We start from the raw sequence: 26405 nt of genomic DNA, 5'->3' as shown, positions 1-26405 counted from the left end.
TGGACAGAAAGTCAGACACTCAGTGTCATCAGACTGTTACAGCAAAATACTTGATCTGCCATGTGCAAAAAAAAAGATCCTAATATACAGCCAGAGAAAGGGTATTGACTGGAGCAGCAGGAGAGAGATGAGGACTTAGCAGGACCAGTGGATATGTTTGGCTTATTAAATTCCAGATCCTGCTGTAGCTCTACAAAGCTTTATTCTAGTAGGATGATCTAGGTTCTCTGAGCAACAGAAATTATAAAAATGCAGCAATTTTAAAAGAATGCTGAAAGCCACAGTAGATTCCCAGAAAATACTGCACATCTCATGGTCTTCTCTGGTAGAAGAACAGCATCAGCCTCTCAGACAGCTTTCACCAGCTCTGCAGTAAGGTAAGAAAGCAGTAAAGCAGCCTACTTGGAACATTTTGATTGCCATCCTATATTTCTTCAGCACTGAGGGCTACAGAGCTCCAAATATTTAATTTAATCCATTTTATAAAAGCTTAATTGCAAAGTCATGTGGAGTTAGGCTATGGTTTGAATTTTCCTTTGATCTGGGAAAATTCAGGCCAGATGTTAAATTCTCCCTTCAACTTCTATCAGTACTTCTGCATAAACTTGTGTGGAAACCAACCAGATAGGACACGTTGCTGTAAGGAACACAGTACAAAATAGACCTTGCTTCCAAACATTTTGAATGCATTTATACTGCAGATGCAACTGCATAAATACATTATTCTGGGGAAAGGTGATGCATAGCCCCATCCAGAGTATCCAGAGCCCAAATTTTTCCACCAGGTAAGTGAACAAGAATGAAGTTAAATGGAAATGCTGTTTGTTCAGTAGGAGCAGAGATGGATATTTAACATTTTCTCCCAAAGCAGAGCATTACTGACTGCTATTAGAATTACAAACTCATAACATTGAAATTAACAGCAATAAAAGCTCTGACTCTGCTGCATTGCCTGGTGCAACATGCTCATTCTGAATGCAAGCATGTTAGCCTGATGGTCCTTCAGACATCCATATAACTGCCAGTATTTTGACACAGAACAACTAGAATTATTTTCCTTAAAACATCCTTTGTGATGGATATGACCTCCCAAACAAGGAATGCAGCAGCTGAGTAGGTAGCAAAGCAGCCCTGGAGTCTTGGCCAAATTCCAACTTCAGTAATTACACTCTGCTCTTAAATTCCCCGTGCAACTCTACTAGAATAAAGCTCTTTTTCAGCTTGTCCTAAAGCATTGTGTAGTATTTCTGTGAAGCTGCACAGCACTGAAAAATATCTCCTCCCATTAAAATTACAAGGGGGGTGTAGGTAGACAGAAAGCTATTACCAGAGTTGGAATTTGGGCAGCACACCAAGGTTAACTTACACTTGCATTGAGATCAAGGGATCTTTGCTGACTAGGAGTGTCAGACCCTTGTTAAAGAGCACAAGTGGGAATATCTCACTGTGCTGCCTGAATACAAACTCAGAAACTTGGGATCTTTGCACCTGGAAGTGACTGCAGGAATGTTTCCTAACAAATTGCTCTGTATAAAAGCCTCTGGTGCTGTGGAATACCTTATCACAGCCTTATTTTGTTATTCAGTAATATCACCAAAATTACTATATTTAGTAATTTTATTATTTAGTAATATTTATTAAATATTAGCAATACATTTAGTAAATATTAGTAATATTTATGGAATTATTTGCTGTTAAGAAAATTCAAGCAAGTGTAAAACAAAACAAAAAAAACAAACCAAAACACATATTCTAAAATAAGACTTTAGCAACAGAAAGTGGCTATCTAACCCAATTATGCAAAGACAAGTATTTGAATTTCAATAAATAAATATACCAAGAACCAGTCAAAGAGTTCAAACTGAATCAGGCCTGCAGTACTAGTGAAAGCATTCTGCATTATGCCAAATAGACAGCTCTAGCAATTCTCTTAGCCTCTGAATTAGGACTCATTTAAAAAATTTAGGTAACTGACTCCCAAATTAATTTATTTACAAACCCAAAAAAGTTAATTCTTACTAAACTAGAATGATTTAGAACCATCATTGTACAAATTCCTGTGGAAAGGAAAAAAATCTCTCCAAATCCATCCACATACACTGAGTCTGTTTGCTATTTATATTTTGTGGGTTTGTTTGTGGTTTGTTATGGGTTTTTTTCTTCCCATTCTTTATTTTTTACATATCAAGGCAGCTGTAAGCTTGGTCCTCTTACTTCACCCATTTCTTTAGCCTCAACTTTATCCTATTTTCTCTACAACTACCCTAAAGGAGGTTGTAAAGAGGTGGGGATCTGTCTGTGCAATGAAGTTACAAGTGATAGGACAAGAGGTAATGGGCTCAAGTTGTGCCAGGGGAGGTTTAGATTGAATGTTAGGGAGAATTTCTTCACTGGAAGGGTTACCAGACATTGGAACAGGCTGCCCAGGGCAGTGGTGGCATCATCAGCCCTGGGGGTATTTAAGAGCCTCAATTAAGGTCTTGTCAGTGTTAGGTTAATGGTTGGACTCAATGATCTTGAAAGTCTTTTCCAACCAAGGTAATTCTGTGATTGCTGCCCACAGTCACCTCAGAGTAACCAGCAGAGTGATGCCCAAGTCAGCAGCCACTGTCACCACAGCACAAACACCAACAACCATGCAAAACTCTGGTGGCTTTTCACCAGCCTAGTGAATCCATAGTTCTTCAATATCCAGAGCATCTCCACGGATAGAGCCAATTACTGCCCTGTTAGAATGAAACAGGGAGGCATCTTTTTTATCTTTCAAAGGAACAAGCTCTATCTACACCCCATCTCCCCCAAAGCCAACCTGAAGCTCAGGTCCTACCCTGGGCTTCTCTTGGGGATTACCACACAAGCAGCTCACCCTTTTCCTTCACACTATGGACTACGTAAATGCATGCTTAAGGAATCTCTCCCATTTCTGTTGGAAGAAATCCTACTCCTGTACTGCCATCTAAGTTCCTCCTGCAGCTTAAACCACACACCCTCTGCATCATTCCACTGGCTACATTCTTACCAGTTATGGACTTCCTCCTTTTTACTTTCACTTACTTTTAAAACAAAGCCTTTTGGAGTTTTCTGTATGCTGCCAGGAGCAGCTGCCAATTCAGGAGGAAGGACTGTTCATCAATTTAATGGCTGCTCTCCTACTGAGAGAGCACAGCCTCATCTTCCAGCAGGGAAAGCTTCTCCCCCCTTTCCTTTGGCACATGCTCATCCCAAGGCAGTACTAGGAATGATGATTTTCATGCTTGCATTACCTTACAGAGTCGTTAGCTGTTGCTGGAGATATTTTTCAATCTGAGCTTTGAGTAATGCCTTTTGCAGTTCACTCCAGCAGCTCCCGAGTGTTCTAATGATCTAGAAAGCATGAATTACCCTTTCCTTGTGTTTTGGCAGCAGCTGAAAGGTATTTTCCAGTTTGCATAAGCAAGTCCCCTTCATCTGATTTGTCAAACATTGTCAGACACTTCCTAAGTCATTAATCTGGGACCAGGAACAACCCCAGAACAGTGTCAGTGCCATTGTCCCATCCACACAACTTGCACACTGCCTTGCACTCAGCTCCTGTTTCCATCAATGCAAGCTGGGCTGCTTGTGTGTGAGCACTGGGAAGTTACACTGGCTGCCAGGGAGTATTTATAATGCAGTACAGGGGTAAAATTAGAGCTCCTCTGCTTCTTAGAGAAGGGCACAATCTGGAGTTGAGCTTTACAGCTTGACCAGTTTCTAAATAAGCCACAGAAGTATCCTCTACTAGAGGGAGCAAAGATGAGAAAAGTTCTTCAAATTATTCCTGGCTCCTTTACAGCACCTTCTCACACCTTCCATTTCTCCTTTCTTCAAAAATAATTGAGACTACAGCTAAAATTATTATGACAATTGCTAGGGATTTCAAATATTGATGATTCTTATAGTTTAGTAACTCTTTTCCCATTTTTCATTTCCAAGTCATTCCTTTTGCCTATATAGTCTGCTTTTAAAAAATGTTCACATTCCTCCATCAAAGTCAACATCCACACCTGTATGCCTGTATCTTATCTTTGTTATGAAATTTAGAGAGAGTTTAGAGAAAACTTTTGTTTTTCTTCTCTCTGGAATACAAAGCCTCAACTACTGTAAAACCACAGCTCCTACTCAGGTCCAATGGCCATTTCCATATGGCTGAGAACTGTGCTGCCCTTGTGCTTATGGAACTTTTTGGTAAATAGAACAGTGGCAAGAGAAGGGCAAAGAAAGAGTAGTTTTAAGTTTCCTGGACAGAGCTGCATTCTCCAAAACAAAAGTGCACTTTCCCTTTGACTTTTTTGTACTGGTGGATTTCCACTCCATAAATGACAACAGACTTATTTTAAAGACAAACTCTTTCCAAATATCTGTAACACATATATATAAATATACATATGTCATGCCTCTATGACACTAAAAAAAGTATCATCTCCTTTAATCCATGCTAAGCTGTAATGGCACTACAAGAGTTAATTATATGGAACAGCAGGCTGTAAAAGGAATAATCCTGTAGGAAATGTGGAGTGCATTATTTCTTTAGTGATCGCTGCTTCCATGGAAACAATTTCTCAGCACAATTCTAAATCTCATAAAAATAGGGCACTAGGTCTGTGTATAACAGCAAGACATTTCTAATTAAACAACCAGAATGCTTTTATCTAGGCCACTAAATACTTTGTTCAATTTCAAACACGGTTACAGTGTTCACTGGGATGTTAACAACCAGCTACATCCCATGTGCCAGCTCTGTGGGGCTGGATCAAGTCCCCCTGTGCGCATCCTGCTGTCCCTCACCCCCTCAGCAGGGTGCACAGCACCACCACAGGTTTCCTTCCCCCACTGAGCCTGGGTGCTCTGCTGAGCCCCCCCACACCTTTGGGGACCCCTCCCTGCTGCTTCCTTCCCACCTCCATGACTCTTTACCCAGCACAGTGCTCTGATAGTGCAGTAATGCCCAGCAGAGCCAATTCTTCATGAGCACAGCAGGAAAGAGTTAATCTGGCTCCTGCTGCTGGCAGAAATAGAGCTGGAACCAACATGCTTGAATCACATCTAGGTTATTGTTTGAAAGGTAAGCTGATCATCACTCTCAGGATTCACTGGAGTTGCCCATGAAAACAAGGACAATACATTATTTCTGTGATCCTACAGCCTGAAACTGGTGTGGAAAATACCCATCTACCATTCCAGCCACAAGGCACCATTGGAGTTTTCTGAATGAGGCTAAAGCAGTGGGTTTGTAGGAACAAATAAAACAAATCCATACCAAGATACACTGCTACTGCCCATAAAATTTAACTACGAGGCAGAAGTTTATGTGCACTGAGTTTTGTGCTTGTTTCAAACCTTTTCTTTTATCAGCTGTGGCAATGCTCCCTCTGGTGGTGTTAAATTTGGGTGAATCCCTGTTATTGTAACTGGCATGGAGCAAAGGAACAGCCAGTCCTGAGGCTCAAGAGATAAGAAGCAATTAGAAATCTGGAACACACCTTTCAAGGTACTGCATATGCTGTCTTTATTAGTAGACTCTTGTATACCAGTCAGGAACATCAAAACAGCAAGCAAAAGGGAAAAAAGTACTTAATATCAATGGCAATAGTATTAACATTTTTCTATGGCTTGTTTTGAGTTTGGTTCTTCTGGTTCCCTTCTGGACTTCCTCAAGTGAAATGTTCTTGTAAAGTTACTTATTTAAAAAAAATAGGGGCATTGCCCTTCCCTGGAACAAAGGGCACATATCCCTCTGGAGAAGCACTGCTGATAACTGGGACAGCAAAACTGAACTTGGCCAACAAATGTCCATACAGGATACTGGCCAGAATGTACCTCTTTAGTGTTTGGGAGTTGGTTTCCTCTTAATTTTAAAACTGTTAACTCTTCCAGTTTAAACTGTATCATTTTACTTGCTACTCAAACACTCCCCAGCTCCTGAACAACAACTTGGCAAGGCAAAAAACTGAAAAAAAAAAAAACCACCTTACATACAGAAACTGCATTTCAGTCTGCAACAGGTGCACTAAAGCAAAACCAGCATTAAAAGAATTGCTGGATGGAGAAAAGAGCTTCCAATTAAAATTTTTAATGGAGAACAGACCTTGATCATCTCACAAGCATGTGACTTCCAAAATCTTAACCGTGAAGTCAAAATAACTTATGGAAAGTAGGTTATTTTGTTACCCTTCTACTTCTGCCCACAGAATTATTATTTAGCATTGGCTGGGGTATTTCCAACTCACATACAGTGTCGTGGGGCAACAGAGTCACACTGGGACTTGCAGTTTTTATTTCCCCCCACACCACCTTGTCCAACATTTGGAGTTTTTCTGTGCTTATCAAAGGCTGAAGACTGCACCACGGCCTGGTCTCAAGAAACAAACAACTTCAGAAGCATGTTTTACTCAAAGCTATTCTTTAACATCATTATCAAAGACAAAAAATACAAGGTTATTACTTTAACTCTTTTTAATCATTAAACATAGAAGCAGCCAGCACGTTGTTACCTCTGATTGGATAATACTGACATTCAACCTTCCTGGTTAGAAAGAGACTGTACTTGGATGAGTACACGAGAGGTTCAAGATTCTCTTCCTACAAATCAGAACTAATTACAACTTTTAGTACATATATTTATACTGTGTGTTTTTTCTACAAAGTAACCTATGCAAAACTGCAAAGAATTGTTGACACTGCACAACTCCACAACTAAGGGAAGAGAAGCTTTCTCACCAAGAGTGCAGTTTCAACTGGAAAGAGAGAAAGCCATGCAGTATTTTGAATAAGGAAGTCCCAAAGGTGACATTTTGGAATACATGCAGACTGAGTCCACATGCCTTACAAGGATGGATACTCTGGTTTGTAAATGATACACAGCAGTGGGACCTAAAGCTGGGCACCAGTGGATCTGAACACAGAAGAGCATAGAACATTCTCCAGGGTTTTTAAATCCATGGCTCTTGAATCTTGCATTGAGACAATCACCACGTATCAAGAGCTCACACTTCATGGGTTCTACACCTTCTACTTAGTCACAAAAAGAGACAAACACTTTATGAGGCATGATAAATAAAAATAATAATTAAAAAAAATTTTAAACCCCAGCATTTTTAGCTTCCTGTACAGGAGTTCCCTCCTTGGGATGCAGCTTCACAATTTTAAAGCTTTTCCAACTTTATACAAACAAAATGCTGATGTTAAAAATGTAAACATAAAATCTTAAATTCCATTTATGTTATGTAGAACTAGATATATACAAACGTATTTTTTAAAATAAGAATTTAAACTACTGTCATCCCTCTAGCTAGAAACTGTCTTGCTTGATTCATGTTTTCAAATATATTTTAGACCTGAGAAACTTTGCCCAAGATAAATCTGTGTAAATAGTATTAACTATATAGAAATCCTCATTTAGAAAGCAACATTTAAAGCAGATTTTCATTACAAAGACACTTTTGAAACATTTCCAACTTGCAATTAAGAAACTTCTCAATCAACACCAATCTATCTGAATATACTTGTATGAAATTGTAACCAAACTGATACAAACCAGTACGTTTTCTTACTGAACTGCAGATTATAGAGAAGACTCTGAATATCAAAGTTGGTGGGTTTTTTCTTTAAGACAAACACGTTTCTGCTTGTTGCATTAAGTTTGCTGTTAATCTAGAGCTCTTGTTTCCACAGGAAACAGTGGCAAATCAAGTGGACAAATCACAATGATCTGTCAGAAGAGCACAATTTCTCCCCATAGAATGGAAGATCAGAAAGACTGCAACCTGTCATAAGACAGGAGTCAACATTTCCACTGGAAACAAGCATAACTACTACTGAGAAGTCATGAAAAATTGCCAACTTTTCCTCCCTAGATAAAGAAGTAAGATGGCAAAGAGCATGCCAAAAAAGCTACTTGACCACAAGGATCAATGGGGAAAAAAAAAATAAACTTCAAAATCAAATGCTGTATTAAACCACAACTGAATAATACTTCAGACTGGATACCAGGAAAAGTTTGAAATCAGTGAGCTACAATATTTTCATTTCAGTTAAGTTGCAAGTTTTTTGTGAACTGATTCAAACTTAGTCTCTAAAGTATTGAGGAATAAACTGATTCCAGGTTAGATGGTTACCTATAGATAAAAGATATGAGAAAATTCTCAAACTGAAACACTTGAGAGGACAAACTCTCCTTGAAGGCTGACACACAGGATCCTTGTCAGGCTGTCCTTCTTCCCAAATGGCAGACTGCTGGTAAATCAATTAATTCTGTAGCACCCATTTTTTACAAAATATTAGTATTAAGCATTCCTTGTGTAGTCAGGTCACACACATCAGGGTTTTTTTCCAAATATGTTTAACAGTCAGATGACACTGGATTCTGTACCAGTTACTATATAAAATGGATAATAACACTGAAAGAGTTGACATTATGGGGAGGAGGGGAAAAAAAAAAAAAAAATCAGTAATTTTTGTTCATTAAAGCCATCACACTAGCAGTTCTTTTGAACAGTCATTCTCATTTTCTTCAGCATTACTCTTTTTCTCACTCTTGTATGTAGAAAGGAATAAGTTTTCTATCCGAGTCAATAATTCTTCAGCAATGAAGCAGTTTGTTACTTTGCCCAAAGTCCTCCTCATGCACTCCAAAAGCTAGTCAAAAGAAAGGGAGATTTTAAAAAAAGTCTTAATTGTTCCTGAATTTACTTTTTCCCCCTCCTAGCTGATAAGTATGCCAAGGGGAGTTTTGGTTATTTGTAATAAACACTACAGAAAATGTTCAACTGTACAATATAAATTTTAGACAGTGACACAGGAACACATGGGTGATTTAAAACCAGTTCTTTAAAACCAATTACACAGTAGCTAAATTCAGGAGTTTTCTACCAACTCAATTTTAGACTGCAGTTGTTTATGAGCAAAGTCATGGTGAGAGGAAAAAAAAAAAATGTGGGTAATCACTGTGTATGTGTTTTCTGTTTATGTCTATTGCTTTGGGCAGATGTTCTGTCTTGTTTGTGCAATTAATGTCACAGCTGTAGTTATTTAGAACTTCACAGCAATGACTCCTTTGAGTGGAAAATTGAAGTTCCCACTTCTGCCTGACAAACATGGCACAGAACTTGACTGATCAAAGGAAGTCCTCATCTTTTGAAACACCTGCAGTTGTCTACACTGAAAGCATACAACGTGCTGAGAAGAGACTTCATTGATTTGACATTCTTTTCTTCTTCAAAAAAAGGTTAAAATTTGGTATTTGCATGTAATTGTGGTCCCCAAATGAAGATTATTCTCCTTGAGTTGGTAAATTCATAAATTACACTACCAAAGCCATTTATTGGGACTGGTTTCCATCTCTGATTTGTAAAAAACATACCTTCAAGTGACTTATGATGAGAAGAAACAGATTTGTATTAAAGAAAGCATTTAAATTAGAGCATCTGAAAATTAAATGAAGAGAACTTACTTTCTGCAAACAAGTGAGGTTAGAATCTCTATGAAAAATTTTATTCATGGGGACGCTGCTGTTGAGAGAAAAACAAAGAGTATTGTAGAAAGCAGACACACATCTTTATTGAAGCACCAATAATAAGCATGCAAAAAATCCTAAACTGGCTATTCTTTATCATAGAAACAGAGAGATACCTATGGCAGCTTCTGTATTTTTCAATTATCCACCTTGTTTTTTCAAATACTAATTCCCACTGAGGTTCTTCCAACATCTGCTGTACTTCAAATTTGTAAGGCAGGCCTGGAATCAATGGAACACAATTATTCAGTGTTTTTGTACACTCAACTTTTTCTTTGTTAGTTTCAGATGCAATCCCTTCCTTCCCCATATCTGCTCATAATTTATTGGTGGCTGCAGAAGCCTGGAGTTAGGAAGCAAAAGTAAAAAGCACTCCCTATTTTGCATTCCAACCATAATTTTGGGGGGAGTAGGGAACAAACCTGTTCTCCTCCTTTTTGCCCTCACCAATTCCTCATGCTATAAGGAAAAACACAGAAATCTACCTCATAACACAAAAATGGCAAGATTAGCTGAGTTTTTCTAACCTAATACCACTGACACTGGTGCAGTCTCTCTAAGATCTCTGTGGTTATCGGGTGAATAAAAAAAGGTTTTGTTTTCCATGTGTGAACTCACTATTGGTCTGGATTTCAGTAGAAGTGTGTTCCTAAAGGAAGAAATTATTCTAGATTATTACAGGAGGAGGAAGAGAAAATTTGAAAGTACTGTAAGCAAACACCAAATACTTACTTGCAGAGCACAATTCAGTTACCAAAAATCAGGGAAGGACAAATTTAGACTTAATGACTAAAACTTACAGTCATTAAAACCAAAAACCAACTAAACAAAAAAGGCTTTCCAAGACCACAAGGATTTAAAGAGATGAAATGCATGCTTTCCAACTAGATCTCAAAGCATATAGAAAGCATATAGAAATTTGCTACCTGAGCACACCTGAAATGTGGGAAGTGGTCAGCACAGAATGCATTTCCAACACTAAGAATCTAGAGAAATACTTCTGGCTCATAAAAAATTCTAACTGTTGTTCACTTGCACTGTATTGTAGTGCTATTGCTGGGGTGTCAGTTTTTTGAAGAGCTGCAGGAGATACTGTTTTGTAAAAACTTGATTTTAGGAAACAAGTGAATATATTAAGTCATCTCAGATAAAAAATATGTACAACCAAATAAAAGTCTACTTCTAAGGGCAGGGAAAGTTCCTAATTATTTTAACTCCACACCTTGATGGGAAATGAAGATGAGACTGCAGTACAAAAAGTGTAATAAACAGGAATTATTGCACAGATGTGGCCACCACTTCACTTCCCCCAGGACTGTGAAGCAAGGCTGTGGGCAGATGGTCCCTCCCTTGCTTACTTCCACAGGAAAAAACAGAGGGGGAACTGTCAGCTCACCCAACCACTGCTATTGCCTTGCCAAGAAAACTGGGAACCTTGGAGTCTGGATGCAAAAAGAGGGGGAGACAGAGAGAGAAGAGGCAGCTACTGCATATCCATATACTGGTACCAGGGGAATTGTCCTCAAATTCATGTTGGGGAATGAACAGAAGATCTGGTCATCCCTGGAAATACCATAAATTTTCTATGATGTGTTCTTAACTATTCAAGAAAGGAAAACATCTCATTTTCATGAAATGCCAATGACATTTTTAATCAGGAATGTGTTCTCTCAGGCTGGGATTCATGCCCGCACAGCATTTCATCTTTCATATCTTGTCTTTTCCTGGACAGCTGGCAAGTTTGCTCCTTTGACCTTCTGAATGCTAAGTTACTCAAATAAGGATTTTTGGCCACTATAGCAGCCAAATCTTTGCTACTGTACTTCTGTCTCTGCACTCAGAGGACCTGTTCTGGATTTTGTAACATAAATAATACACACGAAACAGTTTCTCAGCTATTCATATGGATACAGAGACTCTTCTCCCAACCCTTTTAATTTCTATCCTGGATTGTGGGAAATCCTAATACAAAAAACCCCAATCTTCTGTCTACTGACACTGGTACATTCTTGTCATGACAGCATGGGCTACTTGCAGGATTTAACTGAATTTCCTTGTCTTGCACAGCACAAGTTACCAGCATGAAAATATATAAACACTTATCTCTCAAGTTGAAGAGCAACATTTTTCCCCTTTAGTATAAAAAAGAAAAAATTAAGATGATGGATAAAATACCAGTACTTACGGTAGGAACCATCAGAACTGATCTCATTGCTAATTACCAGACAAGTAATCTGAGAATATGGAAGAGGATTATTGCGGTTGTAAGGACTTATGATCATCCCAATGAACATGGCACCACCCCTGGAGAAATAACTCTGAAAAAAAAAAACACACAAAAACCATCACATACAAGAAACACAACTTTTTCTTCACAGCATTCTGAAATCTAAAACCAAAAAATTACTAAAAGAATTTATGTCAGTTTATGAATTAGCTTATTTTAACACGCATTTGAGCGATAAGGTGGGAAATATTTACGTTGGAAAAACCAGGGAGGCTTTAGGGTTGTTGGGCCTTTTTTTTTTTTTTTTTTTTTTTTCCTATTTATTTGGTTTGAAATGTACAGCCCAGCAAGTACCTGGTATTTAGCTTGGGTGTCAATATCTCGTATGGAGGGGTTGGGGTCAAAGGCTGGGTGGGAGTGGTACCACCCGATCACACTGTATCCTCGGGCAGCCAGTGTTTCTGAGGCCTGGGTTTGAGACACTGGATCCATCTCACACTGCAGTCCTGTGCTGAGGCTGTTGCATGGTTCTGCTGCACAAACCTGTCAGAAAAAAAAAAAAATCTCTAGTTGGATAAATGCAAAAAAAAATCTCCATCAATTAAAGAAAATTTAAAGAATTTTAAGGCGTATACCAACCTTCCTGGTGACAGAGCTGAAATGCCAACATTTGAACATAAGCTAATTCTAGTTAGACTACAGTTAGCAACTTGTTATATTTAAGTAACTGCCCTTCAGAAATAACAATTTATGTTACACATATTGTCATCAGTTTTAATAATTTAGAGAAAATATAAAAAGACACTTACTTGAACAATTTTATCAGCTTCAGAATATCTTCCCCCTAGCAGCCCTATTACTTCTGCCATAGACACGTGAGAGTGCTAGAATGATATTAAACCATTATTAATCTTCAAGTTGTGTAACTTTTCCTACTTCTGATCTGCACACAACAAAACACATCTGCCTCACTGCAACAGCTCAGTAACTTCTCAGTGATGTTCAGAAGGAAAATGCTGGACAGCTACAGATTCTCACAGATCCAGTGATTCAATTTAAAGCAAACAGAAAATATGTTTGCTTATTATAGACAGGCATGCATATAGTGTCTCATATATACACACACACACACACACACACACACACACACACACACACACACACAGCCTTCCTATACAAAGCAACATCAGCTCCCAAAACTGAAGCCTGTGCAACACTGCACAGTGCTGAATAACTGCAATTTTGGTACAACCTGGTGTTATTAAAACAACTCACACGTTGCTCTCTAAACACAAAATCAATTCCCAGAGCAGTAGAAAATGAACCCAAAAGGTTTCTAAATGTCACTATTTTAGAAATTAGCTTTAATCAGATTATATTTAAACATATTACAGAGAGTATAAGTAATGCTCTTAAATGTGCAACCGTTTACCTTCTAAGGAAAAACAAGTATAACATTAAATGTTCATCTTTTAGGGCCTTATTTAATACTAGATTCTCACTTCCAAGTCTGAATGGAAAGACATGAATAAAAGTTCTGTATTTCTCAATCTCCTTATGTTGCTCATTAAAAAAAATAGCACAATCTATACGTAATAGTTTTTTGAAAGGTAAAACTTAATCCTCACCAAATCCATTATTAAAAGGGCTTCGGAAGACACTTTCACCTGAAAAGGTTCCTGAAATGATAAATGCAATAGTAAGTGTAAGAAAAGTAATGTAAATAATAAAGCATTCATGATTATTCAGCTATAGGTACATACCTGTTTTTCTTCAGTGAATAAACAGCATGGTATCAGCTGAAAGGGATCAAAGGAACTATAAAACGAAAGAAAATTTCTCTAAAGATGTAGGACAGTCAGGAAACTTTTCAAGCTTCCCACTCTCTCCTTGGCAGAGGAGGAATAACCTTGTTTTCTTTACTGGATGTTCTTATCCCACACTAGGATGACTTCCACCAAATACAGAAAGTTCACTACTCACACTGGAAATGCAAACATGGCACCTCAGGTCAGAATGCAGATTCATGACTTGCAGCATTCTAGCCAGACACCACCCAAGACAGTAATTTCATTTCTAGATCTATGTTTGAACATGATGCACATCAAATAATACCTTTTCACTTGTCTTGAACCTTTAGAAGATTTTGCAGGTTTCAGTTTTTCTTCCTCTCTTCTTCTTGCTAATTCTTCAGCAGACAGATGCTAAAAAACAAAAAAAATGTAAAAAAATTAAATCTATCTTAAACTTTTAAGTGGTCTTTCAGTGGTGATTCCAAAACCAGATCAGAATAAATTACTGACATCAGTGTCCTGTTGATATTTGCTTTTACAGGACTGCTCCAGATAGAGGGCAATAACCACAGCAGAGAGCAGCATGAGAGCAATGACAATCAGCCATTAAGTCCACAAGATGCCTGATAAGAGCATTCTTACATTCCCCAAGTGAATCAGATTGAATAAAATCATAGCCCTTATCACCAACCATGCAAAAACCTTACTGTGAGAACTGAGAAAATCTGCCAGTACTACAATCCATGGGCAGAACCTCTCATGACACCTCTTAACACCATTAATATTAGCAATTCATATCACCTGCATTATAAGCACAAAGAAATCAAGGACTGAAAAAAAAATATTTAAACCTTACTCTCCTATCTCCTACTGTTAGAGGCAGTGAAGACAAAGCTTTATAGCACAAGCAGAGGTGCTCACACCCTGAACACCTCTGTCACCACCTCAGTGCAGCTGTACTGATCAGCATCACACAGCTGCAAACTTTCTAATTATTGCTTCCACAGAGGCCGAGTACCTTTTACACAACTCTTTCCCTTGTCTATTTGATGCAACACCACCTGCAAGGAAAGTCTGGTAAGGAAAGTTTCAGACACAGAAGGGTTACCTCAAAGGTCTGTCCTTCCAAATCCTTTGCATCACACCAGTTTCCCCAGGGGTCTCGCACTCGCCGTCTTCTCGTGCGCTGCAGCAAGCAAACCAAGAGGGGTCAAGGATCATACTCCTGAAAAAACTGCATTGACTTAATTACTGCATTGACTTAATTTCATCAGCCACACCAACACCACTCAACACCATTCAGAGAGACTTAGACAGGCTGGAGAGTTGGGCAGGGAGAAACATGATGAAATTCAACAAGGGGAAGTGTAGAGTTTTGCATTTGGGGAAGAACAACACGATGTCCCAGTATAGGTTGGGGGCTGAGCTGCTGGAGAGCAGTGTAGGGGAAAGAGACCTGGGGGTCCTGGTAGACAAGAAGATGACCATGAGCCAGCAATGTGCCCTTGTGGCCAAGAAGGCCAATGGCATCCTGGGGTGCATTAGAAAGGGGGTGGTTAGTAGGTCAAGAGAGGTTCTCCTCCCCCTCTATTCTGCATTGGTGAGGCTGCACCTGGAGTATTGTGTCCAGTTCTGGGCCCCTCAGCTCAAGAAGGACAGGGAAGTGCTTGAAAGAGTCCAGTGCAGAGCTACTGAGATGATTAAGGGAGTGGAACATCTCCCTTATGAGGAAAGGCTGAGGGAGCTGGGTCTCTTTAGTTTGGAGAAAAGGAGACTGAGAGGTGACCTCATCAATGTTTTCAAATATGTAAGGGGTGAGTGTCAGGGAGATGGAGTTAGGCTTTTCTCAGTGGTGACCAGTGATAGGACAAGGGGTAATGGGTGTAAATTGGAGCATAGGAGGTTCAAGTTGAATATCAGAAAAAATTTTTTTACTGTAAGGGTGACAGAGCCCTGGAACAGGCTGCCCAGGGGGGTTGTGGAGTCTCCTTCACTGGAGACATTCAAAACCCACCTGGACACGTTCCTAGGGGATGTACTCTAGGGGGCCCTGCTCTGGCAGGGGGGGTTGGACTAGATGATCTTTCGAGGTCCCTTCCAACCCCTAGGATTCTATGATTCTATGAAACAGTTACTGCCATGTGAATGTTACTAATGCTATGATGTGCTGACAGAAAAGAAAGAAGACCCTCAGGTTCTGTAGAATTAATTAAGTACTTCCCAGTCTGTCATGAAAAATCATCAGTGAAGTTTTCAGTTTTTGAGGCTGAAAAACTTCACACCTGGTCAACGGACCAGAGATCATCAGCATCTCTGGCAGCAACAGTGCATTATTATCCAGCTCTGAATTACAGCTCAGGCAATACAAAAAGCTCTAAACTCAGTATGTTTACATCTTGTGTATGCTACAGTTCAGTCATCCCCTCATCAATTTTACTATGAGGTGCTTAAAAATGCTACATGAAATGTGAATATGAAAACTAAATCTGGCAAGCCTTGGTAATTCAGGCTTGTTGTAAATGTAATGTAATATAAATTCATTCTAGTTGTAAATGAGATACTGCTAATTGTGTGGATAAGGCTCTCAGTAAGTCAGATCATACACCTGGAATCCTTAACAGTTAAAATGCAAGCAACTTAATCACACACTACCAACACACTACATTAATTTCTAGCTAATACAGGCTAAAAAACTTGTAAGAGAGGAGGAAGGGGCCTGAGCTCCAGGGAAAAGCCTGAAGCACAACTGTAGTTAACTACCTGCAGAGAAATCAAATGTGTAAGACAGCAGAAGTCAGGGCTGACACCTGTCTTGTCACTTGTGCTCAGACCGACTCTTGAATTATAGGGCACCCTACAGAAGCTGCAAACTGAACAAGAGGAGAAATTTCCTGGCTTGGAAACAAAGACTGAGAAAACCTCCTCCATGTGTAATGTATTTTGCTGCCCTCACCAAAACATACCATGGACTGCAGGCGGTGAGCAAGCTGGAAAGCTTCTACTCTGTCTCTGCCTTCTTTGGCCCGTGTTTTATCAGCTGTCTGGGGTCGGTTATACACAGCCTGCTCTGCAGGACACAGAAGAGAGAAACACTCAACTGCAGCAGGGTATGAAGCCTCTTCTTTCTGGGACAGAGCCCAGAATGACACAGATTGGTGATAATGACAAATGTCATAAAGAAAAAAGCAGTAACAAGCAAAACCCACATTGAAAAGTGATTTCTTGATGGTCAGATTACTAACAGATTACATAGCCCTCTCCCACTACCACAGCATTTTCAAGACAGGAAAAACTCCTTCCTTATTGTTACCTTTTTTCAGACAAAATGTATTTGTAGGCCATGTCTCCTCTCCAAGGAGACTGTCATTCAGCTGTCAGCCAAAATCAATCCTGAGGGTAACTTATAAGTGCATACATACTTTTAACAAGTCACCTTATTTGAGCATTTGAATCTTGTGAAAACTAGTCCTGAGAATGAAGACATTGGGTTTTTATTTAGGAGATAGTTATAATTCAGTACGAGAAAAAAAAAAAACAAACCAGTAATTTGCTCTATGTCTTGAACAGAGAGAGGGAAGACTTTCAGATACTGCAGGTATCAGGAAAAAACTCTACACAGACAAAAAAGCACAAAACAAAATGACCCCACTAGCTGGTATGTGGTAGACACAAGGGAAGTGGTGGGAGAAGAAGAATAAGAAAAAAGGAAAACATCTCGTGTAGAACCAAAAATCCATAATGTGGTAAGCAGGATACAAAGGCCCTGAGAATCTGCTCAGAAGATTCTCCCTAGTAAGGATCCTAGCAAGGATTAACTGTGTGAGCAGTACACTAACAATTAGGAAGTCTTTCAGCATTAATACCAAAACAGGCTACAGCCATATAGGTTGGAACATAAATATAGCAACTACAGCCAAAAAATACTCTTCTACAGAGATGATTACTGAAGACACAAAGAGCCAGAAAAGTTGGAAGACTATCTCCATGGATGCTTATTAATGATCCTATTAATTAATGATCCTATTAAGTGCAGTCATCCATGCTTCAATGAAGGGAACTTATGACTTTTATTTTACAGACACATCTACTAACCTTAATGTTTACCCCTCACATGAAAACACTCATTGCTATAAAAAAAGCTGCCCATGAAAAATAGCTGTGTTCAGCAAGAACTGACTGGAATTTAAATCCTGAATCGATTCCAATAAAAATAAATTTACCACAGCCAAAGTTAATTGCCCCTGTTAGTTCCAGGTACGTGTGGATCCGTCCGATGCAGTTAACGTCACCACAGTTCTTCAGGCCTGGACGGACTGAGGTCTTGTTCAGGTATTTGGGTTTGTGTCTCTCCCTAAAACAAAACACAGCACACTGTCAGATAGTGAAACAAATGCTGGGGGAAGGAAGGAAGGTGGTGTGTGACTTCAGCCAATCACAGCAAAAACACAAATGGCACAAAGCACACCGGTGTATTTTAGGGTTATTCATACTAATGCAGAGAGAAAGGGATGTTCCATGCAGCACAACAAACTGTTCAACATGAGTGGTGCCAGGAAGCAATTAATTTCTTAGAAGTGCTGATATAACAATGTTTGCATTAGTCTGAACAGCTCATGGAATCATAGGTTTCCTGGGGGTAATAAATAAGCCTGTTTCACTCCCCATGCACTTACTGCTTGCTTGAAAACTGATATTGAATCAGTTCAGTTCTACACTGGCCTGGTAAGGAATTTTAGAGCTTTTTTGCAACTAGAACAAGCTGTCAATACACAAGACAACTGACTGAGAGTAGAGTTGAACTCAGCAGTTTTCTCTACTTCAAGGCAAGCTAAGCAACACAAGCACACTAAACTGGTAGCAGAACAAACTGGACTTTGAGCCTGTTACCACAAATCACTAAGGTTCCTTGAACTGATTCTTTGGAGATGAGCAATTAAATATTGAGGTGTACAAGCACCCCTCCAAACTGATTCTTTATTTGAAGTACTTTTTTGGCCAGGATTATTTGCTCTAGCACAAGCTCTCTCTTCTAGCAGCCCTTCTGTAGCAGCACCACTACAGATATAATTACAGAATTAATTTCATCAGTTATTTTGAGGAACCATTATTAAAATTATTATTATATTATACATTTATTATGCATCCTCACACACAGGGTGACACAGGCTGACAAAAAGTGGAAGAAAACAGTGCTATCCAAATGGATGCAGCTTGTTCCAGTACAGGACACTGATTTCCATAATACTTCAAAGTATTTTCATTGCTTGGCTCCCAAAATGCCAGAAAAAAACAACACAAGGGAGATGCAAAGAATCATTAATTACCAGTGCTGTTCACTGGCAAGCTTTTTACTGCTACCACAAAAAAAATTCTACTCTTTTCAGAGGAAAGTTATTTGTAATCAGTAGTGTTTTAATTACAACAAAGGAGGCCATGAGCCATCTTAATCACTTATTCCAGTAAATGAAATGAATGCATCTCACCATTGATTCAAAATGTGATTCCTGATTTTCAAATAACGCTCTGGGGTTTTGGCCTGGCGCCCTTCAAAAAATTCTGGGAAAGCTTGCTTCTCCTCTTCCAGAATGATGCTTCTGTCAACCTCCACTTCTTGATCAGGTGGCTTAAGCTCCTCTGCTTCCTCTTGATGATCTTCATCCACTTGGCAGGGAGAAGGAAAAAGCAATCCATTATCAGCCAGGTCCCTCTGTTCCTCATTAAGCTCCTGATCAGTTACTTGCCTGGTGCCACGAGACGTTACCAGTCTGCCTTGTTCAGCTTTCTCAATAAAATTACTGCATTGCTGATAATCTAAGCTCACAGATTTATCACTGCTCAGGTGCTGAGGGCATGTTGCTGCAACACCTGGAAACACCAGTGCATCCACTGGATCTTGGGTGGTAGGTTGAGGATCTTCTTTAGGTGAAGAAATTGCAGAACTGTGTCCAACAGATGAAAAAACTTTTGTTCCTTTGATTTCTTCCACTGAATTTTTTGAATTAACAGCTGATTCTAGTTTTCCAGTTTCTTGCTGGAAGGTAGAAGAACATAGCTCATCCATGTCATCAGTTATGTCTATTTCTTCATCATCTGACAGCTTTTCAATTTTCACTGCATTCAGATGGGGGTCTGCACAGCTTCTCAAGTTTCCAGATGACCACGCTTCAACCCTTATCCCATCTTCAGTGGGAAGACTGCTACCACACTGACCTTGCTCTTCTTTTTCAGAATCACCATTTTGTGCCTTAGAAAAATTTAAAATATTTTTAGGAGGCAAAACCAAAACAATCTCCTCTACCTCCCAAATAGCCAGAACTACTTTACTTGAAAAGCAGACACTCTGAAGTGTTTCTTCTTCATTTCACCCTTATAAAACATTTTAATCCACTGCAATTAAGTTTGCCACAGGTATCCTTCCAGCCTAGGTGGAAATGAATACATATTTCTGATCAAAGAAAACCCAGTCAGACTACTAATTTCTTCTTAAATCTCCCCAAAGCCTCAAATGAGGCTAAAGCTAAACCTACACCTACAACACACAGCTAAAAGAGCTGTATAGGGGAAATCAAGTATTTTCAGACTAATGACCAGCTGTTTAGCTACAATTATACAACATCTATTGTTTACTTATAGGAACAATAAAGACACTGAAGTAATTACAGGAATTTGAAATCAGGTCTGGCTTCGCATTTAGAGCATATTCAACTTTTCTGAATATGGGACTACAGTACGTACTTTAACACAGCAGTCTGAAAAGACAGATTAAATCCATAACTACAACTGCTTACTGGTCAAACAGCCTTTTTGCTGACTGCAGAGCAACTCATTTTACCTTGTTCTTGAAGTGCTGCCTAGCATAGCTCTTGACTTGCAGAACCGTACGGCTCCCAATCAACTTCGCAATTTTCGTCCACCGGCGGCCAAATTTCATCTGTAGTGCAACAAAGCAGCTCACAAACACCCACCCAACCTCTCACATCACACAGGTTGTGAGCCAAAAGAGTTTAAAAACTCAATTCTTTATTATAAAAGCACAGAGAGCAAGTCAATGGTAAAGAACTTTGCTACTCATAATCTACCAAGAGAAGTGGACGCTACACAAAGTTATTACTACTCTTAACTAAGGGATTTTCTTCACCCAGTGTTACTGAAATAAATTTGTGCTTGGTGAAGCAAACCCTGTTACATTCAGCATTCTACAACCATATAATCTCTAAAGATCTTGTAACAATAGTTAAAGGATTTCCCTTTATTAGCTGATTTGCCTTGAGCACACACTACTTGCCCTATGAGGAGAAGCTGAAGAGATCAGGTTTGTTCAGCCTTGAGAAGAGAAGGTTTAGGGGAGACATAATTTTGATGTTCCAGCACTTAAAGGGGGGCTACAAAGCAGATGAAGATTCCCTGTTTACAAGGAGTCCCGTGGACAAGGGGCAATGGGCACAAGTTGCTCCTGGAGAGATTCCATTTGAATACAAGAGGAAAATTTTTCACTCTGAGAGTGAAAAGTCAGAGACTGGAATGGTCTCCCAGGGGAAGTGGTGGATTCCTCCACATTGGAAAGTTTTAAGTCTCAGCTCAAGGGGGTGCTGAGACATCTCATATAAACAATAATATCAGAAGGGTTGGACCAGGTGATCCTTGAGGTCCCTTCCAACCTGACATTCTAGGATTCCCTACTCCCTGTATTTAACTACATCATTATAACTGTACAATTCCTAAAGCTGTAAATATGTTTTGTGATCTTAAACTGTAATCAGCCTCACAGGAACAAAATCTGGTAAACAAAGCCATTTTGGGGGATTCATCAATAGAAAACTGATTTACCATTATGCTCTTAGCAGATGGCGATTATTTTTAACACATCAGAAGTGCAGAAGCAGATAAATATGAGATGCTTATGCATATTCATTATTATTTTGTTATTTAAGACAAACTAATGGCTTCTACTCAGGATATTACATATATAAACAAACTTACTACTCCTTGTTCAAACAGTTCTTTTTCTTCTGATGTCCACTTCAATGAGCACCCAGCTGACTTTGTAGGCGATCGCACTCTAAGAAGCAGGAAGCAGAAATTGGTGCTTTCTTAAAAAAAAAATCCCACTAACAAGACAACTTCTGACAGGAGGACTATTTCCTACAAAACCCAAGGTATTGTTTTGTACAGGAATGTGGCTGATAAGTAATACAATGACAATCATGTCAGCTTCCCCATGAAGGTAACACAAGATTCACAGGTAACTAATGGTAAATACAACAAAACTGCAAAAAAAGTTGAAGCAAGAAAGCAAAGTCAAACTAACAAAAGGTTTTTTTCACAAGGGCCACTGTGCTATAAAACAGAACATATTTTACCACAGGCCTATTACTACAGACAACATTTCTCTGCATTGAAAGCTCTCTTTAATTTTGTACAGCCAAACAAAAAATACTAAGGAAATTAACTTTTCTTTAAATACTGTCCAGTAACTTGACAAAAATCAGACATTACACTTAAAATGCAAATCAGTCTTTAAAGTATACATACATGGCTTTTCCAGTTTTCTTATGTGGGCTGCAAATAAAAAACAAAGTGAAAATAAAAATTAATAATTGTGTTGCTGTTGCATATCTCAGCAAATAAACTTATTTTGAAAGGACTCCCCATTTCTTCTCATCTAACAGAATTATTCCCAGAACACAGCTTACCTTTTCATAGGTCTTTTCTTTGCTTCCTTTTGATTGAGCCATATTTTTTCAGGAAGTGATTTATTAGATAAATAATATCTGAAGTATTTACTAAGTAGGTTTTCAAAACACCAGAGATATTTGTACTAGTGGTAATTCTAATGATCATATAAATTGCACTTTTTCATAATTCAGCTGCAGAAGCAAGTACTGCTCTGCTTTCAGAACCAATACACACAATTTCACTCACTCCTACTGACTTCATGAATAAGGAAGTGACATTTGACATCTGATCCCCTGTGCTCACATTTCTCTGAGCAAATCAGGTACACTGTTTCTACAACAGCATTTTTCTTTTTTTCATTTAGCAATTACACTGAAGTCATGTGCATGGTACTGAGACCTTATTGATTTAAAACTAAGCCTCAATGCTTCATTCTACTATGAAAATTTTAAGTGCTTTATTTTCTTGTTCTTCTTTTACTGTATATTTCTTCACTCAGTTACCAAAAGAACATGAAAATAAAATAGCCAGTGATTACTAATGCTAGATTTACCTAGTCTCTGAGGTCAGCTTATGTGAGAAGTGTAAAACTATTTAAGAAAAAACAAAACAAAACAAAAAAAAAAAAAAAAAAAAAACCAAACCCAAAAACCCAAAAAAACCCCAAAAAAACCACCCCAAAAAATAAGCCCAAAAAAAGCCCCCCCCCAAAAAAACAACCCCAAGCCCAAAACAGCCATAACTGTTCCTACTGTTCCTTCCTGTTTTCATCTCACTTGCTGGCAGAAGCATGAATTTAGCCACAGAAAATCAGACAGTAAATGTGTTCAAGTGAAGAACAATTCAACAAAAGGAACTACTTATTTTTGGCCAGATCAGCTGTCTGCTCAGGTTCACCATGAAGCCACACAAGTGGCTGCATTAGCACAAGGCTGGAGGTGGCTCTGAAGTGTGGACAAACACTGCTATCTGGGGTGCTAGTGCCAGTTTTGGAGTCATTTCCTGAAGCATCCCAGGAAGCTGCAGGCAGCTTGATGACTTATGCAGGAATCCTCCTTGGTTTCTGCAACTGTGCTTCAGCCACCTTAACAAGATTAGCCCAGTTCCTTTGGAAACACAATGTTTTCTGTTGTTACACAAGACAAACATACACACAAATCAGCAAAAGGATACTCTTCTTCCAGCAACATTTTCTCAATGACAGACCTGTTTTCTTCACTAATGCTGCTGTCCAATGTCCATGGCTGCAAACAATATAAATATGTGTTAATATTTTGGTATGGTTTGAGAGGGCAGAAAACAATTCTATGGCCCTGATGTGATGAATTCTGATGGCCAAGCCCAAGAGAGACAGAAGGTGCTACTTAGGACTACAAGGAGGTCCAGGGGGCAGAAGAAAGAAGGTCTGGATGACCTCAATATTCCCTTCCATTTGCTACCATTTCCTATGAAACACCAGAAGGGCAGGAAAGCTGGGCCTTGGTTCCCTTCCCTCTTCTAGGGGACATCTTCACAGGTGGCTGCTGGCTCTCTTTCCTCAGCTCACCATGTGCTCTGCAGAACCAGACTCCACCTGTTGCTGATGAAAGTCATGGCCCTTCTTCCCAAGTTGGCTCTGCCACAAAGGACCTTCAGACTTGTATATCAACTACCATTAACATTAGGTTTTGTGTGTATATCTATCCCTAATTTTCACTATTTTTCTATTTGTCACTATCCCTTCCCTGCTCTATTATAGCCATTCTAGTTTTAATTTTCAACCTTGAAGTCTCTCTTCCTTATTCCCTTTTCTATCTTCCCCTGGGCCCTTCCCTGCTCTAGTTCTAATTTCCAATCTCCAAGTCTCTTGGTTTGTCTTCTTTATTCCCCTTTTTATCTTCCCCTGGAGGGGCAGGGGAAATAATACAGAGCAATTTGGCTCTCTGTGCTGTGTTTGCCCTGACCACTGGAGACATATTTGAGCAATGTCACATTGTTACTTGAGTATTAAGAATCAACATGTAATATGTTCTAAAAGTAAGCAAAAAGCACTAGTTAAAAACCTAAAAAAAAACATGTACATGAAGGGAAGAGAATGGGCAAAGCAGAATTTCTGATAAACTCACTATTCTTTTAATAAAACCACTTACAAGACTGTTACCCGTTCTCCAGGAATCAAGATAGTGATCCTGTGGGAAGCCTGAAGCTGTGTTTTCAGGAGCTCTGAAAAAAATTCCAGTGTTTAAAATCACAAAAGGTATTCAAACAGAACGCATGCTGTGAGAGGTAAATTAACAGTCTAGGAGTAATAAAAACATTACCAGAAGGTGACAAAATGAAATACTAAAATTAAAATCCTGTATTGCAGACTGTTATACATTACCCTCTTCTAGTATATTTTCTCTTGAGGAAAGCTTATACATTAAATCATACAGGGTTGCTCTTATGGACATCATTAAGATTATACTTGATCTTTACTGTAAATACTTACTGCTTCTAGAAAATTGACACTTATTAACATCATTGATCAAATTTCATCCATTTTAACACATCATATAATCTACTTAGTCTTTTATATAATTATTTTTTTAAATCTTTGCTTCCAGAACATTCAGACCTGTCTAAAGATTAATAAGCCCTATGTCCCCTCTAATGTTATTAAATTAAATTTCCCTCCTATTCTGAACACTTTCCCCCAGCATTTCAACCATTTCTTTAGAGCTAGCCATAGATCCTTGTGTACAGCCCCAAACTATTACAACTCCTGCTTTTTTTATTTTTTTTTTAAATTATTATTATTATTGAGCATACCAAGAAATGGGTCAGCTCAATAGTTCCCTTCACCCAGTATTTTGTCTCCAGCAGATGCTACACCAGGACACCACACCACAGTATCTGTCACCAGCCTCTCACACCCTCCCAGCACCTCCAGCAGCTGGATTTGTGGAGCACATTCCCTTCAGCATCCATCCACAGACCCTTTACCCGCGGATTTCTGGAATTAAGTTACTTGACCGTCCTTACATCCAGCGTTATGAGCCTGCCCGTCTCCACAACCTTGCTGGGCAGTTTTGCAACCTCCTGTCCATGTATTTTCAGGAGGCTCCCAGCAGCCTCAGCACCCAATGTCCCCATCCCCGCGCTGTCACCCGATGGCAGCGGCTCTGACGCCGCTTCAGGGCCTCCACGGACCCCCCCTCAGGGCCCTGCCTGACCCCGCTCCACTCGGGCGTTTCCCGCCACGGGCCCTCAGGGAGCTCCATCCCCTGTCCCCTGAGCCCAGGAGCACCGCCTGGCACCCGGGTGAGTGCGGCCCTGCCCCGCAGCCCCCCGCATCCCCACCAAGCGGCACCGCGCAGGGCACCGCGCAGGGCTCCGCGGACGCGCTTCCCCTCGCTGTCTCCTCACGGAAACCCCCCCTCGCGCAAACCTCCCCACGGAACACCCCCCAACTCCCCCCCACGCAAACCTTCCCACGGAACACCATCCCCCCAACTATCCCCCACGCAAACCTCCCCTCTCAAACCTCCCCACGCAAACCCCTTCACGCAAACCTCCCCTCGTAAACCTCCTTACGCAAACCTCCTCACGCAATCCCCCTCACTCAAACCTCCCTCACGTAAAACCTCTCACGCAACCCCCCTCACGCAATCCCTCTCACGCAAACCTCCCTCACGCAAACCTCCCTCACGCAAACCTCCCTCACGCAAACCTCCCTCACGCAAACCTCCCTCACCCAAACCGTGACGCCTTGTGGGGAGGGGGGGGGGAAGGAAGAGGCGCTCTCCCCGGAGCGGAAAGGCTGCCAGCCCGCAGCGCGACCCTCACTCACCCCACCACCGCTTCTCCGGACCCGGCCACCGAGTCCCCTTCGACGTCCACCTCCGGCTCTTCCACTGCCGCCGCCATGACACCGGCCCCCGCCGATCTCGCGAGAAGTGAGGAGGGGGCGGTGGCGGGGGCATCGTCGGGGCTCGGCGCGTGCGCAGTCCCCTCAGTGAAGCGGCGGGGCCTGAGGAGAGGCCGGGGAGGAGGCGGAGAGATGGCGGCGGGGTAGGAGGCGGGGGGACAGCTGAGGGCGAGCCGGGAGCTGAGAGGCAGCTGGCAGGGTACGAGCTGAAGGGAAGAAGGGAGGGGGGGGGGTGTGTGTGAATGTCAGGAAGGGGATGGGAGAGCGGCCGGGATGAGGGGGAGGCGC

General features: G+C 40.3%; 1 protein-coding gene and 2 long non-coding RNA genes across 7 annotated transcripts in view; 2 read left to right on the top strand and 1 right to left on the bottom strand.

Annotated features, from left to right (window-relative positions):
* Window positions 1-8023, top strand: part of LOC139798878 (uncharacterized) — a 12144-nt gene extending 4121 nt beyond the window's left edge. For both annotated transcript variants that reach the window (XR_011727022.1, XR_011727021.1), the window contains 2 exons: window positions 239-377; window positions 7693-8023. This is a non-coding gene — a long non-coding RNA (uncharacterized lncRNA). The remainder of the gene's footprint in view (window positions 1-238; window positions 378-7692) is intronic.
* On the bottom strand, window positions 5503-26238 carry MYSM1 (Myb like, SWIRM and MPN domains 1). Its single transcript, XM_071750025.1, has 20 exons — window positions 26040-26238; window positions 24358-24430; window positions 23402-23472; window positions 22246-22323; window positions 22085-22111; window positions 21533-21611; window positions 20385-20483; window positions 19036-19796; window positions 17773-17903; window positions 16516-16619; window positions 14661-14738; window positions 13875-13963; window positions 13523-13577; window positions 13388-13438; window positions 12569-12643; window positions 12114-12302; window positions 11718-11850; window positions 9649-9754; window positions 9470-9527; window positions 5503-8655 (listed from the first exon to the last, which is right to left on the bottom strand). The coding sequence occupies exons 1-20, from the start codon at window positions 26114-26116 to the stop codon at window positions 8491-8493; spliced, it is 2499 nt and encodes an 832-aa protein (XP_071606126.1). The 5' UTR covers window positions 26117-26238; the 3' UTR covers window positions 5503-8490.
* LOC139798877 (uncharacterized) overlaps window positions 26238-26405 on the top strand; it is a 128443-nt gene continuing 128275 nt past the window's right edge. The window contains exon 1 of one of the 4 annotated variants that reach the window (XR_011727016.1): window positions 26238-26316. This is a non-coding gene — a long non-coding RNA (uncharacterized lncRNA). The remainder of the gene's footprint in view (window positions 26317-26405) is intronic. The other 3 variants (XR_011727020.1, XR_011727018.1, XR_011727019.1) reach the window with 3 other exon arrangements.

Source organism: Heliangelus exortis, chromosome 8 (assembly GCF_036169615.1).
Source record: "Heliangelus exortis chromosome 8, bHelExo1.hap1, whole genome shotgun sequence".
NCBI classification, from domain to species: domain Eukaryota; kingdom Metazoa; phylum Chordata; class Aves; order Apodiformes; family Trochilidae; genus Heliangelus; species Heliangelus exortis.
Note: the sequence above shows the minus strand (reverse complement) of the source record. Positions and strands in the feature narration are given on the sequence as shown.